Below are 19,822 nucleotides of genomic sequence, written 5' to 3' on the forward strand. Positions count from 1 at the left end.
TTTCAGGGCCACCCTTTTGTTTCCTGAGGATCAAGCCCAGCGAGACGCACCACTGAGTGGGCGTATGAGGAAGAGCAGAAGGTCTCAGAAGACAGCAAGAAGACACAACAAGGAGAGGGAGGAAAAGGTTGTCTTGTGGGAGTTTGTGTCTGTAGTGTCTATTTGAGTGTGTATGTATGTGTGTGTGTGTGTGTGTGTGTGTGTGTATATATGTGGCAGTTTGTGTCTGTAGACTGTAGTGTCCATTTGTGTGTGTGTTTGTGTGTTTATGTGGCAGTTTGGGTCTGTAGTGTCCATTTGTGTGTGCATTTGTGTGTGTGTTTGTGTGGTGTGTGTGTGTGTTTGTGTATTTATGTGGCAGTTTGGGTCTGTAGTGTCCATTTGTGTGTGCATTTGTGTGTGTGTTTGTGTGGTGTGTGTGTGTGTGTATGTGTGTGTTTGTGTTTATGTGGGAGTTTGTGTCTGTAGTGTCCATTTGTGCCTAGTATGGTGACTTAATAGAATGAGTATATGATAAATCTGAGCATATCTAAAACTGAGATAAGGACTGATGAAGGAAGGGCCCGTTGTGTGTGTGTGTGCGCGTGTGTGTGTGAGTGTGAGGTGTGTGAGTGTGAGTGTGTGCGTAACGCTATACAATTTATCAATAGCTGAGAGACAGCTTATGGGCACGGTTTATAGGCAAACGGATATTGCCATTATTTCATCTACAACAATGAGAATGCAATGATCATTTCCACACCCCACTTTTTAGAGAAAACGAACAAGAGCGCCCCCTTGTGGTGGTCATTTTTGAATGTTCTTCACGGTAAATGCTGTCATCTGCTCTATATGTGCACCTCTGCCAAAAGTAAGGGATACAAAAACAGAGATTTACCTTGAACATCACTTCTTTAATTGTTTCGCATCAACTTACCACTCATGAATTTACATTTCTAACAATGGATAGGAACAGAATCAGAATAATGAACATTTTAAACCCAAATTTAACTGAAGAATGTAGAGGAATTCGCTTGGTTCTTTAAAAACCACACAAAAATATATAATAATTCAGTAGATGACAAGTTCTAACAATAACAATAACAAATGCAGGCGCTCACGTACATGTCTTTAAAAGGCTATCAAATGTTACTGGCTTCCCCCCCAACAATAATGTAGCAAAACTGAAGGTGACAAACTGCAGAAGCAATGATACCTAAGTTACAAATGGGTTGGTGCTGACCAAGAGGTCGTACTTTGACCACAACAGCCATCGGATAAATGTCTGAAAATGTAAAGTGTACACAAAACTCAAAAAAGCCTAGCTAGTTGTGAAAAAATCTGTAATAAGTCAAGTGAAGATATGCAAGGATATGTAAGGTATTGTAGTTGCCAGAACTGAAGAATGTTAAAAGAATACTGAAAATACTGAAGCATGCAAATGCATATTTGAATGTAGGCTCTAACAGCTGATGAGCAATAGATATTTTCTACAAAAAAAAAAAAAAAAGCCAACTATCATTGTACTTTGTGAGAAAGTGTATTTAGAATTAAGTGAAACACAGGAATGATCAGTCTGCAAAGCATTCAGTCTCACCGTTTAAAGCTCTGCATATAACCCTTATCAAATCTCTTTAAATCTCTTTCATAACACACCAGAAAGACAGATGCCACACAGGACAAGAGGAAGGTCACTTTATGTTAGTATAAATATCTCAAATGGCATATAATACCATGTATTTCTAGGTGGCATACTATGGTTTAGCAGCTACTTATAAGAAGCAAACAAGTAGTGTCAACATGCAAATGGCTGACCTGTAACAACTCCAGAGCATCTAGCCTAGTTTTGCCAGCAACACCAAAGGTTCACGTCAAACTTGGTGACCTACTGTATTTACAAAAGACTAATTTCGGAATCTCGTTAGGGCAAAGTAATAAAGCGGGTTTAACAACAGCCATTTTTTTTGAAAACTCAACCAGAATGCCCTTGGTGAAATCTTGAGAACGAGAGGGAGACAGGAGGACACAGAAGTGTGTTTGTAGAAAGACTTGGACTTTGCGTGGGAATGCGCTGGAAAAAATTTCACTGAAGCCCAAACATATTTTGAAACCATCCCAACTTGAAATATGTATGCATTATTTAGTCATAGAATCTATAATTACATTATAGATATATATAATTATTATTTATGTTATACTCACAGCTCACACCAAAAACCGTGTGCACTGCATTATATATCTATTTATACCTTAAATGAGCAATATAAACACACTTGCACGCACGCACACACGCACGCACGCGCACACACAATAACAACTGCCATTGCCATACTGCAATCAGTAATAAAAAAATGAAAAGGAATACAAAATAAAATGTCTGGTCTACTAAAGTAAACCCATTATTTACAATATGCAATTTCTACTGAAACTTCTCATGCACAGAGAGATTTCAATATCCATCGAGAATGGTTTGAAAATAGGCTGGGTCAATGTGCATCAGAAAAAGTTAATCTCTGTATGGAATGCCAGAATGTCAGTATGGAATGCCAAGATAAGCGGAACTTCCAGAAAACAAACAAGTGAAACTAAGTGTCCCAGTGTGGAAGACGATTAAGCCCTTTAGAGGAATGGCTCTATGTCGATATGAAGGTTATTCCAAAAATCTAGGAGATTACAATGGCTATGCACTGCCTTCTACACGGTCACACAATATCCACACCTCTAAAACTATTGTGATTCCAAAGATTTGTCTTCATGCTTCTCAAGAGGGGAAAAAAAACATTTTTCTTTTTCTTTTACACTATGAAAAAAAGGAGCAGTGTTTCTTCACGGTTCACAGGACAGTACATCTGAAGAGATATCTCTTTAACGTTCGCAGGAAAACATTCATCGATTATAATATAACCAACACACACACTTGCGACTAAAATGCGGGAGTCTATTTGTCCAAAAATAGATAAAACTTTTCTTTTTTTCTGTCTTTCTTTTTTTTTAGTTTTTGTCAGAGTGGCGTCTATGAGTAGACCCAAGCAGCACGTCAGCAGCAGAACACCCAAAACAGGAGAACATCACACACAACTAATTACTGGCCCTCAAACAGCGGCAGAAAACAATCACGCTAAATACCAATGTCTCTCACGACTTTAAACTGATACAGAACCATTTCCATCGAGTTATATAGAGACCTTCAGTCAAAACCTGACTTTCTTGTCAATGTTGATGTTTTTGTCTGACTGGCGGGGAGTGGGATTATGGATTAAGATCGAGAAGTTAAAGTCGACAGCTGATGTGTGTGAACTCTTTTCTCTTGAGGCTGATGTCTTCTGTCGTGTAACGAAGAGACAACCAACTCCCCCTTTTTCTGGTCAATGAGCAACCCTGATCTGCTGCTAACTAGAATGTATCTTCCACAGATCCAATATGCAAACCAAGCAAAAAGGGCACCCGAAAACAACTGGTACTGAAAAACAGAAGCCTAATAAGTGCTCACAAGCACGCAGACACGCGTGTACACATCACGTTCTCCCTAACGTTTTTTTTTTTTTTTCTTCCTTAATTTCTAAAATGTCTGTGCTTGGGACCTTATGGAAATCAAGCAATGTCCACCACTACATGTAATTATGCCATATACCTATAACACAGGAGTCCAGATCATAGGCACACAAAGCTAAGGAGGAATGTCAGAAGACTTCACTGCATACGGTTTGCCACAGACTAGCAGTTAAGATTCACGTAGCGGACTAGAGATGAGGAAGGCCAATCATGGGCAACTGCTTATTGTTATTGGAACTCCACGTCTGTCTATGCAGAAATGCACTCAGGAAGCAGGAAAAAAAGAATAGAAAAAAACAAGAAACTGCAGTCTGCTGAAGGAAAGTCTTAGATCTCCGTAAAAGGCAATGTGCCTACCAAACGCGGCACGGGCGATAAAGAAAAGTTCTGTACATTACAATCACGGCTGACAGCTAGCCACCTCTACCAGCGCGCAGAGGAGAGGGTCCTTTATGGCCGCAGGCCTCTGCAGTGACCCAATTCGACCCTGACCCGAGGAAAACTGCACGGTTTGTGGGCCTCGCTTCAGAGGCCACGTGGGAACGCGTGTTAGCAGTGTCAAAATTCAGCACAACGCTGTGCCGTTCGCGACGATTCGCTATGCAAACGGCAAGCTCCGAGTGCAACGCTTCGAAAGATCAGACAGGAACTCGGACCACGTGTGGGATGGCTCAGAGCTCAGGCAAGGGTTCTGGAATTGAGGCACAGGGATAGAAAAGAAAGGAAGAGGGTGGTGGTGGTGGTGGTAGTGGGGTGGGATGGTGGGGCTACACCTACAGACCAGTCAGGTCCACTATGGCCTTGATGAAGATGGTGTCGTCGCGGATGTAGGAGTTCTTGGAGTCGAGCTTGGGGAGCGGGCAGAAGAGAGGGCAGCCGCTGGCGATGTTCATGTCGCTGACGGGCCGCTGGAAAGACGAGGAGGAGATGTCGGGCCGGAAGGCGTCGATGATGTGCTCGCGGTTGTTCTGGTCCAGGAGCATGAGGGTCACCTGGGAGGAACAACAACAGGACAGATTGAGGTTCAGGATCCAGAAACACGGCCTTGCTCTAACTCAGCTCTGTAACCCCCCACATTTACTAAATCATACAGGCAACACCCAGAAAGACAAACTATTGACCCAAAAATACAATTATTTGGTTTTCTTACTGGAATTTCGTTTTAGGTTTGCGGTCAGACACAAAAGAAGTCAGACATTGAAGTCTTTAATTTGATAGAGCCTTCTTTCAAACCTAGTCCTGCAGTCACACACAACTCTCATATTGGTATTACAAGGGCTTACTAGGGTTAAGTTTGAACGGGAGCAAACTAACCAATAAGTAGTTTAAAGTTATTCAAATGCAACCAACATTGGGCACGCACGCAGCGACAAGTTTTTTTTGCGATTTAGAAAGTAGCAAATTCTCTGGTGTTCTTGGAACTTGTGTACTTGGCAGCAATAGACATCACATCTTCAAAAGTAAACGTCGCCATGACATCAATGAAGATTACAAGGTTAGGGCACATTTGGAATCTGGACAGGATTGTTGAGAATAATATAAATATATTAGGCTTTAATTTGTTACACTGCATGTTCAACGTCACCAACAATTCATTGATCAAGAGAAAATTTATTTTAAAATAGAAAATGGTACATCTCATAGCGAGGTTATTCAAAACGCAAAGTAACATTGATGGGACAGAAGTGACTTGCCGTTTGAACCGATTATTGTTGTTAAATTACAGCCATGATTACGGAGATGGTAGTTCATTTAAGTTAGTAAAGTAGTTTATATCAACCTTACATTTTTGGGTGTCTCCCACCATGTCACAGCCTCAGTTTCTTATCTAGACCTACACCTACACCTACTCATTCACGTATGGCTTACTTTCTGATTTCTAGAGACCTACTTCTACACATATGGCTTACTTTCTGGTTTCTTATCCACACCTAGACCTACTCATTCACGTATGGCTTACTTTCTGATTTCTAGAGACCTACTTCTACACATATGGCTTACTTTCTGGTTTCTTATCCACACCTAGACCTACTCATTCACGTATGGCTTACTTTCTGATTTCTAGAGACCTACTTCTACACATATGGCTTACTTTCTGGTTTCTTATCCACACCTAGACCTACTCATTCACGTATGGCTTACTTTCTGATTTCTAGAGACCTACTTCTACACATATGGCTTACTTTCTGGTTTCTTATCCACACCTAGACCTACTCATTCACGTATGGCTTACTTTCTGATTTCTAGAGACCTACTTCTACACATATGGCTTACTTTCTGGTTTCTTATCCACACCTAGACCTACTCATTCACGTATGGCTTACTTTCTGGTTTCTTATCCACACCTAGACCTACTCATTCACGTATGGCTTACTTTCTGGTTGAAGGGCCACTTGAGCAGGGCATCACTGTGTCCCCTCATCACCACGAAGAATAAAGACAAGTGAGAGCCTCGTCCCGTTCCATCCCCGTTCAGGTAGATGCGTAAGCACATCTTGTAGCCATATTTACTGGTGTAGAAGGCTGGAAAACAACAACAACAACAACAAGCAAAAACATAAGCACATCTTGTAGCCGTATTTACTGGTGTAGAAGGCTGGAAAACAACAACAACAAACATAAGCAAATCTGGCATTAGCATTCATCTGGCATCGAACAGAGCACTGGCTCACATCACGGCTCATATATGATCGTGATTATGCAATCTGATCTCCTAAAACACTTGCAAAACTTGCTTCTGCTGAACAGTAGACAGACAGTCAAGGGTTACAAAGATGTAATTTACATTTGTATTGATCAGTAAACATAAACCAGCAAGGTGAATAGCTCTTTTCAAGATGTGGGTTGTTTGTTTTTTGTTGTTTGTTTTTTGAGGAGCCATACCCACCAGCACTCAATACAAACATTTGAAAGCAGTCATCTCTAGATTGTGTAGTCTCATCGAGAGGTGCCATAGTCACCTCTGACCCCATGCAGTCGTGGTGTTTGCAGCTATGCCGTCCGTCATTATCGGGCTGAGGAAACTGTACTGGAATGTCAGGCCACTAGGGTGCGCTGTGTTACTGAAGAATAACGTTGCTGTTGCTGTCTGGTTTAACAGAGCTAGTTCACATCATACCATTGTACAGAAACCTTCTCAGGAGGAGCTCACCTGGGGAGAACATTGCAGGAGCTCTTCCAGCCACGGCGTCGGCCCTTTTCTTACTGAAGTCGGAGATCTTCCACACAAAGACGCCGTCATATGTGGCGGCCGACATCTCCCTCATCTTTCCCTCCATCTCCACGATGGAAAGATCCCTCAGGCCCACCGTCCGCTCCAGCTGACGCACCTGAAACGAGGGAAAAGAGAGTCTTTCAAAACATAGGTTCAATGTGATAATGATAAAAGGAGTTAAAACATGGAAAAAACTTAAATCAATAAAATAAAAACATACAAAAGCTTAATTAAGTTCCAATGCAACAAAAATATGAAGTGGGAGCACACATGCTGATGGATGACCTGGTAAATGCTGGACTTCTTTCCACTGACACACATGGTGTGTTCACCTTGTTGCTGAGTATCTCGATCTTGTCCTGGTCCAGGCGGTGCTGGCGGTTGTAGGCCTCCATGGTGGCGGAGGATCGCTCCATCTCGCGGTTGAGCACGCACACGATGTTCTCGAACGTGCCCACCTTGAGCTCCAGCTCCTGGCAGCGCCGGCCCAGCTCTGCCACCTTGGTCTTCTCGTTGTGCAGCTGGAGCTCCAGAGCCGCGCCCACGCCGGTGGGCAGCGGGGTGAAGGAGGTGGAGAGCGTGGGCGTGGGCGGGAGAGGGAGAGGTGCACAGGCGCCGCCCTGCACGGGGGCCGCCACACCCAGCTGGCCCATCTTCTGCTCCAGGTCCTGCAGGGCCTGGTGCAGCTCGTGGATCTTGTGGCTGGCCAGCTCCAGGCTCTGGGGCTGGAGACTCTCCAAGTTCACCTTTTATATATATATATATATATATATATTATTTTTTATTTTTTTTATTGAAAAGAATAGATTCAGACAGTCATTTATCCACATAAACATGATTTTCTTTTTTTTATATATATAGAAGAAACCCCCATGAACCCGCCCTCCCCCCAACCTGACTGGACATAGAGAAATCACCATAACAGAAAACAACCACATGGACAATTTGGGTGTTTTTAATACACCTGTTTACAGTTAAGTGAAGTGAAGTGAAAGACCTCTCTATGGCAGAGGTGGTGTAGACACACACACTCTGAAATCCACCTCTGCATTTAACCCATCCACGGGAAGTGACACACACACAGTGAAGTGAGGTTACACACTAACACAAATAGAGACAGACTTTCTATGAGAAACTGCTTGACTTTAAGCTCCACCTTGATGCCCATGATGAAGTGCAGCAGCAGGTTCAGGTGCTCGTAGGAGCAGGCCCGCTCGTGCTCCTGGATCTTCTCTTTCTCCACCTGAAAAGGTACGGGTACACATACACGCACACACACATACGCATGCGAACACACATTTACACACACACACACACACACACACACACACAAGCACACAAACCAGGTATTAAGTTAAAAAAGCTCAGAAAATCATAATGCTGACCTTCTAATATACACAGACAAAATATCTCCAAACCGAAAATCCCATTTCGGAAAAGAATTAAGTATGTTTATGTTGCTAAACCCGACTCTTGATTTTGATATGTCTGGCTTTTCTTTTTTAAGATTTGGGGGGGGGGGAGGGAGTATCTGAAAAATCACTTACTGACATATCGCAGCCAACCACATGAAATCTGCACGGTGCTCTAAATTTAGTACAGAGCTTGATGTGGTCCACATACTGTCATGAGGAGGGAGAAAGGAAACAGACTGAAACATCAAACTATGCACACGTCAACCCAAGACAGACCAATGAAGAAGAAAACACATTACTTAAGCGGAGCTAATTACTTAGCCAAATCCCGGCTCAATAATGCACTTGACTTTCTTGGAATGGGATAGGAATTAAAAAAAAGAGAGAGATGCAACCAGCCCTGAAGCTTCCAGTTGTAATCTTTCACATCAAGCTGGTGAAGGCACTGAGCGTTATGCTGGCCATCTGGGGAGCCACTCAGTCCTGGCAGTAATGCTGCCTCTGGCACAATGCATCGCGTCTCATCTACTTAAGTACAGCGAGGGCTTAAACACACTACTCTGATTAGGCATCTTAAAAGCCAGCTAATTTAAGGACAGCACTTCCATGCACCTTCTGTTCTGTCAGTGATGCAAATTAATATGGGATGGAGGGGGAAGTGGGGAAAAAATTATAAACTTTGACTTGCTGACCTTTTCTCTGGGAATTTTTTTCTTGGCACATCCTTCACATATCATTGGGTACTTTGGACATATTTCATCATGAGCCTAAAAATATCAAGAGAGAAACTAGTGATTTAAAGTAGAAAATCCCCGTTATGGGTCTAACCAATGAATGATGTATGACTTGTTTAGCTTATTTCAGCAGAATACAATACCACTTTTTTTATTTGTTATGGTTTTAGGTAGACATTTTAAAGGGAAACATTATTTAAATACAAGAAATGAATGCTCATTAATTTTTTTACAGATAAACCAGGAAAATACATTACCTTGATATCTTTAAACTGAAAAGGTTCTTTGCAGTATTTGCAATTCAATGTTCTTTCTGGACATTCACGCTCATTGTGACGTTCCAGCTCGTTAGCCCGGAGAAGTTCTTTACAGGAAGGACATGAGATGATCATATAGTCGCACTGTCCTTCGTGGGTAAGCTACAAAGACAAGGAATGACAAAGAAATCTTGAAACTTTATTTGCAATATTTTCAGATTTTAATATTTCACCCTTGAAACATGTAATGGGTAAACTGTACCTTATAGACTAGATACAGGTTAATCAGATTTGTTTTCATAGATCAATGGTTTTATCCAAGTTCTACCTACTAGTACCCTTGAAATAATACTCAGTGGAAAAAATACAATTTTGAATCCTTTACAATAAAAATTTTATCTTGCAGCAACATCCAAAAGTAAGTGTATAATCTCTAGAAACTACACAATAAATACAAAGTATTCAATTAAATACATACTGTAGCCTGCAAATATCAACAATACCTCGTAAAAGTTCCATACCTCGTATTCTTTAATGCTGCCCGTCCAAGAACAGCCTTCATTGAGACAGACTGCCGCTAGAGCCTCCACCTCTCTTCTCGCTGCATTGTCAGGAAATGCCTGAGAGAGAAATATGGTTAGGATGGAAACATCTGCTTACTCTTAGAAGACATTCAGTGTTAATAACTTCACTATTATTCGCTATAGAGATTAGTCTACGAGACGAAGCAGTGTACTAAATCGTTGTCTAAAATAGATCTTGAATAAATAAATTAAAAATGTAAATACTTCTGCTTAAAACACAGTAAGATGGTAACCAAGAAGAGAAGTAACCAAAACTGCTCCTTCAAGCGTTTAATCATGAACACTAATGCCCATCTCGAACCTATTACATTCCACGTAAACTCTCAGGTTTGTTGAAAAATGTTGTTGTTGTTGACAAGTTGAAAACTGAGTGAAGTGAAATCGAGTTACTTACACAGCCTTGTTTCAGAATGGATGTTGGTTCCTCAAAAATCTCCTCTTTAATACAAGCACTGCATTTCTGTGGTCCAGAACTGTGAAGTCATACAGAACCACCGTCAGCCTCAGTAAAACTACAGACTAATATGCATTACTCTCCAATTATATTACCATGACTTATGCACAACATCGGTGGAGGACATTATTTTTCTATCACAACTGCCCTCATCATGTAGATGTAATATAGTTGCATTACGGCAGCAGTGAGAATTGCAGTGGGTCACACGCCACAGGGTAGCAACATAAGGAAAGAAGACTGGATAGCAACACATGACAAATTTCAGCCAACAAGCACGCAATGATTTCATTCGTTGGGCATTGGTATCTTTGGAAACTGAAAGGAAAATGGAAGCATTACACAATGGAAAAAGGATGCATTAGGAAAATACGGACTGTTTCTTTGCCTATTCACACCAGATATGTTGTGTTCGATGTGCAATGCAAACGCACCCCTTATTATGTCTAAAGCTACCAAGCTAACAAACGTTAGCCAACAGGCTTGGGTTAGCTCCTGAATTACCAGCTAGTAACATTAGCTAATAGCATCTTGCCTCAGTCCAGAACGGCTCTTACCTCACAGTTTTGTTAAAACAGTATGAACAGAAGCGATGACCACATTGGGCTTGGAAAGGCCGTCTTAAAATTTTCTGACAAATATTACACAAATGTTTGTCCTCAAGCTTGTTGGCCAGTATTTTCTTGGGGAATCCAGGTTTGTTGCCTTCTAATGAAGATGGTGGTGATGGTTCCTGTGCAGCCATTATTCCCGCACGGACATGTGACCTGGCTTTCTGGCTATGAGGGGGAATGATTGAAGCTTTACCCATAGCTTTCACTTCTGAACAGCAGTTGGAAGGAACAGAAACTCAGATCTGCAAGTGGGGAATACAGCAGTTGTGCAAATATATCAAATGTGATCAGGGCAGGGTGAGGATGTTTTTCTTTTTAGGAGAATAACTACCACCCCTCTAAGTCAATCCAAGAACTTGTTTACAATGTTAATAAAGTTTGGCTCCCATTTTCTCTACATGTCAACGAAATATAACCTCATCAAATGTTTAAAAGAATGTTCAAATATCCATTCAAGTGAGAACATCCTGAATCAACAGGCTCACAACCATGGCGCTTTCAAACTAGAGGGCGCGTTGACCTCTCACTCGCAAAAGGCAATTGCACTAACAAATGACATACACCTTAGTTTTTGCATCTTCAACTAAAACTGAAAATTAACGTTTCAAATCTCATCAACGAACTTCAGCAGACGTACACAAGTATAAGAGACAGTCTAGACATCGGAAACAGTCTACACTTGTATTGATAGTTTCGTCAGTGTTATAGCCTTTCTATAATGATGACAACACCCCTAGGCGATTCCTATCTCCTCGCTATTGCAGTCGGCGTAATTAAAACAAGCCTTGTGTGGCACATGAGGAATATAAACATCTATGTTGAATAGTTGGTTTGACGTCATCCATTGGAATGGTTTAAATGGCTCTTGACATGGTGTCATGAAGAACCGTTACTTTGTGTAGAAACTTTACATTAAAGGCGGCTGCTTGGTTCTTCGTTGGGGTTAATTGTTGCGCAAAATTTACTTATAGCAGTTCATGCTCCCAAATGTTGCGGGTGTTGTCATGAGCCTGCCATTTGCTTAGCAGATAGAAAGCTGTTTCCCTAACAGAAAGTCTGAAGCTTGAAGTTCTTTTCAAACCTTTGATGGGTAGCACTACTGAGCAGACATACAGACTACATTTTAGTAATCTCATCACGTAACATTCCCATACGTTAGCATAAGCTAACGTATTTTCTACCACAGTAAAACATGCAATACTATGTGATTGTTTTTAGAAAACGAACGTTACGTGATGAAATTACTAAAATGTAGTCTGCATGTCTGCTCAGTTTAACAGTGCTACCCAAGCAAAGGTTTGAAAGAACTTCAGCCTTCAGACTTCCTGTTAGGGAAACAGCGTTCTATCTGCCAGGCAAATGGCAGGCTCATGACAACACGCGCAACCTTTGGGAGCATGAACTGCTATGAGTAAATTTTGCGCAACAATTAACCCAACACAGAAGCAAGCAGCCGCCTTTAAGTCATTGGTTCTTAACGAAAAATATTAATATTCTTAATGAAGGTTCTTAAATGGTTTTGACATGGCTCCGTCGTTTTGGAGTTGCTATCAATGAGGTCAGGAAAGTTTTGAGACATTGGTTTCTGACACGATATTCAAGTTTTGTCCTGATATGTGTCATCATTACTGTATTCCAAGTAGCGTGGTTTAGTGACAAACCTGGGTAAATCAACTTATACTAAGTAGTAGGCTCAAAGAAGAGCTCTGTGGTTTTGTTTTGTTAGGAGAACGAAGCTAAGGTTCTTCTAGTTATATTACTCTTGAGTTAACTTATTAGGGTTTGTGACTAAACCGCGTCTGTCCAAAAAAGGAAATGTGGGCGGGGTTACATTACCCTCGCGGAAGTTGTCTGATGTTCTCGCGGCAACTGTAGAGAACGCGCCAAATTCTGACTTCGTTGCATGAGTATTGTCAACATCAAGTGAACTGACAATGGCTATAACACTTCGATGTGTTATTTAGCTACAGAAAACAGTGCTCTTTGTGTAAATATGTTCTTCGGAACTGGAGAAACGCCATTCAAAACTATTTCTGCAACCCAAAACCAAAACCGAAGCCGGGTTTGAACTGTTTGTGTTATCTTGTGGTCGCTGAGTGGCTGTCGCAAGCCAGTTGACCACCACAGGTAACTTACAGCTAGCTAGTTAGCTTTTCAGTTTGGCAATTTATTTAGGATATATACGTATCCTCCTTACGTTAACTACCAATTTATATAGCAATAGCTCTGTTTGATAGAGTTGGGTTTGGTAGTCCCACACCAATTTACTTTAAGTAGAGACATTTGCCGGCGTTTGTCGAAGATGGTTCTACAAAACAGTGGAAAATACAGAAATGACAGGGGCAAGGACCAGGAGAACCAACAGTAAGTTTCATGACCACGCTCTTAATACACTTATTTTGGACTAAATTATTATTTATTGTTGTTGATAAAGTCATCATTTGTTGACGCCATTTGTGTTGCAGACAATTGATAATAATGATCCATTTGTCTGCGTACATTGTTCACTGTGTTTGACTGTGTCCTCTTGCGTCCTCAAGGGATGACATGTCAGGACAGTCAGCCGTCAAGCGGCTGGAGCGCAGTGTGTTCACAGACGAGATGGACGCCCGCTTCGGCTTCGAAAGGATGAAGGATCCGGGGGAGAAAACGGGCTGGTTGATCAACATGCACCCGGTATGTGTCAAGTGTCATGTGTGTCGTATTGTGTTGTCTGTTTGTATTGTATCGTATTGTCTGTACATATTGTCTGTAATAATTGTTAGTATGAGAGCTGCAAGATACAAGAATTTCCCCATGGGATGAATAAAGTATCTATCTATCTATCTATCTATCAATCATCCCTATGTCTCCTGTGTCTAATAATACTTTGATTTGTTTGTAGAAAACAATGACATTGAGTTGGATAAACGTGAACTCTTGTACTGTACTATACTGTAGTAGGCATGATGGAAATATGTTCTGTATATTGGCCATCGTATTCATGGGGTTGTTTGTGACCACTATAGACAGAAATATTGGATGATGACAAGAGGATGATGAGTGTTGTCGACTATTACTTCATCCAGGAGGATGGAAGCAGGTTTAAGGTGAGTTGAGCGCTACTTTAAATGAGTATGTTGACAAAGAACATACAGAAATTCTCTCTGTTTTAAATTCTTCTGGTATAAGCATTGTGTAAATGAATATAATGCCTCCCTGCAGGTGGCCCTCCCATTTAAGCCATACTTCTATGTTGCTACAAGAAAGGTACGTCTGTTTGGAAATCAACAAAATACTTTACTTTAGTAAGTGCATCAACCTGAACAGATATGATGATTTTTTTTAATTTTTTTTTTTTGCAGAATTGTGAGCGGGAGGTCATCTCATTCCTGTCAAAGAAGTTTCAGGGGAAAGTGGCAAAGCTGGAAGTTATCTCCAAGGAAGACTTGGACCTGGTAAGAGAGCCCTCCTTACATTAACATTTAGTCATTTAGCAGACGCTTTTGTCCCAAGCGATGAACAAGCTCCTTGACAGCTATGAGCGATCTCGCTATTAGTGCGTGTTGTTCAACTTAACAGTGCACCACATTCAAACTGTGAAGAAAATACTGATTTTAAATTGTTATAAAATGGAGGATATTTATTGTATATACAGAGCAAATTTTTCAATGTTGTTCTTTTTAATGGTATTATTTAAATGGTTTGAACATCCCTTATACCCATTGTTTCCCTATGACTTCCACTTTGCAGCCAAACCATCTGGTGGGACTGAAGAGAAATTATATCAAGCTGTCATTCAACACGGAAGAGGATCTTAAGAAGGTCAAACGAGAGCTCTCCCCAGCTATTCGCAAGAACCGAGAAAGAGAGAAGTCCAATGAGACGTATACCAGCATGTTGTCTAGGTAGGTACCAATCAATATTTATTTTTAATTCCAGTCCTTCAGGAATGCAATTTAAGCTACTATTCCAAACATAATATGGTCAAATTCAAAGACCTAAACTACTTGAAGGCACCATAATCATACAAACTAAATAAAAATCATAAAAAACTTCTTTCTAGGCTTTTTTTGAGATCGAGTTGGAAGGGCTTCTCTTAATACTCTTTACTGTGGCACTCATGCATCAGAAAAAGTGATTACTGGTGTGTTTCTTTTGATGCTCAGTGCATTGGTTGGAGGAAACGTTATGACCGGGGATGAGGATGGACCGTCCAAGAAGATGGCAGATCAGATGGATAATCTAGTGGACATGAGGGAATATGATGTCCCCTACCATGTCCGCTTGTCCATCGACCTGCAAATCCATGTGGTAAAGGCCCTAGTATTTACTGCAAACACGGTTGTAATAATAATAATAATAATAATAATAATAATTATAATACATTTTATTTATAAGGCACCTTTCAAGATACTCAAGGTTGCCGTACAACAGTCAACAATGCAGTTATTTCAAATTTTTAAAATGCACAAAGCAGAGCAGCAGCAGAACAACAACTTCAGCAGACAGGAACATTAAAAGTTATACGCCTGCCTAAACAGGTGGGTTTTGATGCTAGATTTAAAAAGAGCGTTGCATTTGGGTCAATGTTCCTGATGTCAGGGGGGAGGGAGTTCCAGAGGTTGTAATCATTGCATTCCGGTGCCCTCTAATTGCCATGTCTGTTCTTTTCCAGGCTCACTGGTACAATGTCCGATACCGTGGCAGTGCCTACCCTCCTGAGATTGTGCGAAGGGACGACCTGGTTGAGCGACCGGTGAGTCGCTGTGATTTCCAACTTTTCACCCCTGCTGTCATAATTTGTTACGATTTGGCAGACCACACACACACAAAACTAACTTGTAGCTGACACTTACTTTTTCCACTTCTCGCTTTCCACCCAGTTTACATTTACAAAGAGACTTACAAGGATGTATACACATTTCTACATTTACACTGATGGCACACTGCACATCAGGAGCATTTAGGGGTTCAGTGTCTTGCTCAAGGATGCTTCGACAGGGAATCGAACTCTCAAACTTCTGATTACTAAACGACTTCTCTACCTCCTGTACCACAAGTTTTGCACAGCTGTGTGTTCACACTGTCATGTTCTGTTTCTGCAGGATCCAGTTGTGCTGGCGTTTGATATCGAGACGACCAAACTTCCTCTCAAGTTCCCTGATGCGGAGACGGACCAAATCATGATGATGTCATACATGATTGATGGACAGGTCAGCACGCTGCATGGTTCCGTTAAAAGTTCTGTGATGCTGACTTTTTTGATTTGCATTTGATGGTTAGATTGCATGGTTGCAATGGAACAGTACTCTTACCATTAATAGAAAAATATAACACGTTACTTGGATGCCATCTTGAAAATGGAACAAAATATTTGATTTTATATAACTGCCAGTGGCATCCGTTTACTGTTCTCTTTTGTCTTATCCTCATCCTCTGTTTTGTCAGGGCTTTCTCATTACAAACAAAGAAATCGTCTCTGAGGACATTGCAGATTTTGAGTTCACCCCTAAACCAGAGTACGAGGGACCCTTCACAGTGTTCAATGAGCCAGATGAAGTAAGTATAAGGGGTTTTCCTATGGGACCTGTAAGTATGTAAGACTTTATTTATATAGCACATTTCCTACAAGAGTTGCAGTTCAAAGAGCTTTACATAAAATCAGTAATAGCAAGCAGCAAGAGCAATACATGTCAAAAATAAATAAATAAATAAATGAATGATCAACATCAGATCAGAACCTAGTGTTCTAATAGGCTTCTTGGATTACTAAAATCATGATGAAAGGAAGAGATTGCTGGTTTGGTCTGATAGCTGTGCTCCTTGTTATCCAGGCCGCGCTCATTCAGAGGTGGTTTGAACACATCCATGAGACGCAGCCCAGCATCTTTGTCACGTACAACGGGGACTTCTTCGACTGGTGAGTCGGACATGCCTGTGTCTCCACATTGTTTCTTATCTGTTTTTGGGGGGTTTCTGCTCATCATGGCTGGTGTTGTCTCTGAATCCTCCAGGCCCTTTGTGGAGACCCGTGCAGCCCACCATGGCCTGAACATGTACAAGGAGATTGGCTTTCAGAAGGACAACCAGGGGGAATACAAGTCCAGCCAGGCCATTCACATGGACTGCCTCAGGTGAGCGCGTTCACATAGGAACCACAGTTGTCATCTTTGGGAATCCTTTAGTAGGAACTCTGCAGTTTTTCTATGGTCGGGTTCATGTTTGGGACTAAAGTGAAAAGGCTTTTCAGTAAATGTTTTTTTTTTTTTGACATATCCAAAGCCATTCAGTGTTGAACATCAGCTTCTCCCAAAGTCTAAACATTCCCTGTGCATGCTTGAAGGTGGGTGAAGAGAGACAGCTACCTGCCCGTGGGGAGCCACAACCTGAAGGCGGCAGCGAAGGCCAAGCTGAGCTATGACCCAGTGGAGCTGGACCCAGAGGAGATGTGCCGTATGGCCACCGAGCAGCCACAGGTGCAGTCTTGCAGTCACGCTTCCGCACCATAGCAACCCTGAGCACCATAGCAACTTTGAGGAACATAGCAACTCTGAGCACCATAGCAACTCTGAGGAACATAGCAACTCTGAGCACCATAGCAACTCTGAGCACCATAGCAACTCTGAGCACCATAGCAACTCTGAGGAACATAGCAACTCTGAGCACCATAGCAACTCTGAGCACCATAGCAACTCTGAGCACCATAGCAACTCTGAGCACCATAGCAACTCTGAGGACCATAGCAACTCTGAGGACCATAGCAACTCTGAGCACCATAGCAACTCTGAGCACCATAGCAACTCTGAGCACCATAGCAACTCTGAGCACCATAGCAACTCTGAGCACTATAGCAACTCTGAGCACCATAGCAATTCTGAGCACCATAGCAACCCTGAGCACCATAACAACTCTGAGCGGGAAGAGAATCACACTGTAGCCATGTAGTAGTCTTCCTTCTTATAATAATCCCTTCACCCTTCAATCACTTTCTATATATATATTTGAAAACCTATACTTTATCCAAAGTCAGTCGTTCGGCACCATAATGACGTTATGAATGATTAGGGTTCTTAAAGGTCAAGCTATGAGCGTATCTCTGATGTGCACTTCACCGTAGAAGATTAATAAATCAAATGCAGTGGACACAGCTGTGATATTTATTCCATTGATTGATGTTAAAACCCTACAAAGACTGGAATCCAGATGAATTTAAAAGAAAGAAAATCCTTCTTCCCACAGACACTGGCAACATACTCGGTGTCAGACGCCGTGGCCACGTATTACCTGTACATGAAGTACGTCCACCCGTTCATCTTCGCCCTGTGCACCATCATTCCAATGGAGCCGGATGAGGTAAGCATGACCACTCACTTAATGGAAACCACTTATGTTCTATCTCTCTCTCTCTCTCACACACACACTCTCACACACATTCGCTCGCTCACTCACACACACACACACACACACACACATACACTAAAAAAACACACTCGCTCACTCTCGCTCTCGCTCACTCACAATCACACACAGAGAGAAGCTTTATCCAGTTAAGCACCACAGACATCTGATTTTTTTTTTAATATGAATATTGTGTCCATTATCATAGTTGAGTGAGTGTGCCAGACTTTTGTTTGTGTTGTGAATCAAGAGAGTATATTCAGACAATCATTGACTGTCTTGTTTTTCTTTTGGTGTGTGTGTGCGTGGCAGGTTTTGCGTAAAGGCTCTGGAACGCTGTGTGAGGCTCTGCTGATGGTCCAAGCCTTCCATGCCAACATCATCTTCCCCAACAAGCAGGAGCAGGAGTTCAACAAGTTGACCGCCGACGGCCATGTGATGGACACTGAGACCTACGTGGGAGGGCACGTGGAGGCCCTGGAGTCTGGGGTCTTCCGCAGTGACATCCCCTGCCGCTTTAAAATGGTACGGAAAAGTAGTATTTACAAGAAGGGGCGACAGTATGGAATCAGATCAATGCCATAAATATTTTGTAATCTGTAATATAGATTTTGTATATGTAACATAGATTTAGTATCTGTGAAACCATCTACACTTACAAAACCTATCTTCACTTTCAAAATGTATTTACAGATACAGATTTCAAATACGAAATGTATCTACTAGTGCTGTCAGTTTAACGCGTTATTAACGGCGTTAACACAAACCCATTTTAACGCCGTTAATTTTTTTATGGCGCGATTAACGCGATGTAAAAAAAAAAAAAAACTTTGTAGTAGGCTAACGTCACGTTTGAGTGAATGATGAGCGCGATACAGCGAAATGGATGATAAAAAGCTTCTGAATAGAAAGTTTACCTTTAAAAGTTGTGTTGTACAAAAGAAGCGAGCTTCACTGTTGTCCGAAAATGTCAACAGGCAGCTGGCAGCAAAAAATATTAAGCCATGAGTCCATGTTTATCTTAAATGTGCACTTTATAATTTTATTTTGTTCCGCCCTTTTTGGCAATGTTGTTTTTCAATAAAATTAAACATTGCTTAAAGCAAGCCAATCCACTTTTCCATGTTGATAACAGCATTAAAATAAAATAAAAATGATGGAATTTTTTTTTTGAAGGGGGCATTTAGAATAGATAAAATTTGCGATCGCGATTCATTTTGAATAATTTAATCGCGATTAATTTTGAGTTAACTATGACAAAAATGCGATTAATCACGATTAAATATTTTAATCGTTTGACAGCACTAGTATCTACACTTTCAAAAACTATCTACACTTTCAAAAACTATTTACACTTTCAAAAACTATCTTCACTTTCAAAATCTATTTGCAGATACGGATTTCAGTTACGCATTACGGATAGGGATACGGATTTCTGTTACGAATTACAAAATCTTTTTGGCAATGTCTTTACTGCCTTTCTAAAGAGCCAATCAGAGCTTTTGGCAGATTTTCTAAAGCGCCAATCAACACATTGTATCCTCTACTGACTAGCCAATCAGCGCTAGCTTGCTGGCAACTGCTGCTGGCCCGCTCATTATTCAATAGTTATAACCTAAAACTGCCACTGCTCTGCCTA

At 41.3% G+C, this 19,822-nt stretch overlaps 2 protein-coding genes across 2 annotated transcripts in view; one reads left to right on the forward strand and one right to left on the reverse strand.

Moving 5' to 3' along the window:
• Positions 1-4,304: 4,304 nt before the first annotated feature.
• traf2a (Tnf receptor-associated factor 2a) lies at positions 4,305-10,952 on the reverse strand (the record flags this gene model as incomplete). Its single annotated transcript, XM_080852240.1, has 11 exons — positions 10,747-10,952; positions 10,130-10,208; positions 9,673-9,771; positions 9,152-9,313; positions 8,853-8,927; positions 8,293-8,367; positions 7,902-7,988; positions 7,078-7,491; positions 6,683-6,860; positions 5,906-6,054; positions 4,305-4,523 (listed from the first exon to the last, which is right to left on the reverse strand). Exons 1-11 carry the CDS (start codon positions 10,932-10,934, stop codon positions 4,305-4,307), a joined length of 1,725 nt encoding a protein of 574 aa, XP_080708366.1. The 5' UTR covers positions 10,935-10,952.
• A 2,153-nt stretch (positions 10,953-13,105) lies between these two features.
• Positions 13,106-19,822, forward strand: part of pole (polymerase (DNA directed), epsilon) — a gene marked incomplete at both ends in the record, with an annotated part of 30,028 nt that continues 23,311 nt past the window's right edge. The window contains 15 exons of the mRNA XM_080852479.1: positions 13,106-13,167; positions 13,344-13,479; positions 13,812-13,892; positions 14,008-14,052; positions 14,148-14,240; positions 14,536-14,690; positions 14,952-15,096; positions 15,461-15,541; positions 15,891-15,998; positions 16,234-16,344; positions 16,620-16,705; positions 16,800-16,919; positions 17,129-17,261; positions 18,025-18,138; positions 18,496-18,708. Coding sequence (XP_080708605.1) covers positions 13,106-13,167; positions 13,344-13,479; positions 13,812-13,892; positions 14,008-14,052; positions 14,148-14,240; positions 14,536-14,690; positions 14,952-15,096; positions 15,461-15,541; positions 15,891-15,998; positions 16,234-16,344; positions 16,620-16,705; positions 16,800-16,919; positions 17,129-17,261; positions 18,025-18,138; positions 18,496-18,708 — 1,683 coding nt within the window. The remainder of the gene's footprint in view (positions 13,168-13,343; positions 13,480-13,811; positions 13,893-14,007; positions 14,053-14,147; positions 14,241-14,535; positions 14,691-14,951; positions 15,097-15,460; positions 15,542-15,890; positions 15,999-16,233; positions 16,345-16,619; positions 16,706-16,799; positions 16,920-17,128; positions 17,262-18,024; positions 18,139-18,495; positions 18,709-19,822) is intronic.

This window comes from Sprattus sprattus, assembly GCF_963457725.1.
Source record: "Sprattus sprattus genome assembly, chromosome: 15".
In the NCBI taxonomy this organism is placed as follows: Eukaryota; Metazoa; Chordata; class Actinopteri; order Clupeiformes; family Clupeidae; genus Sprattus; species Sprattus sprattus.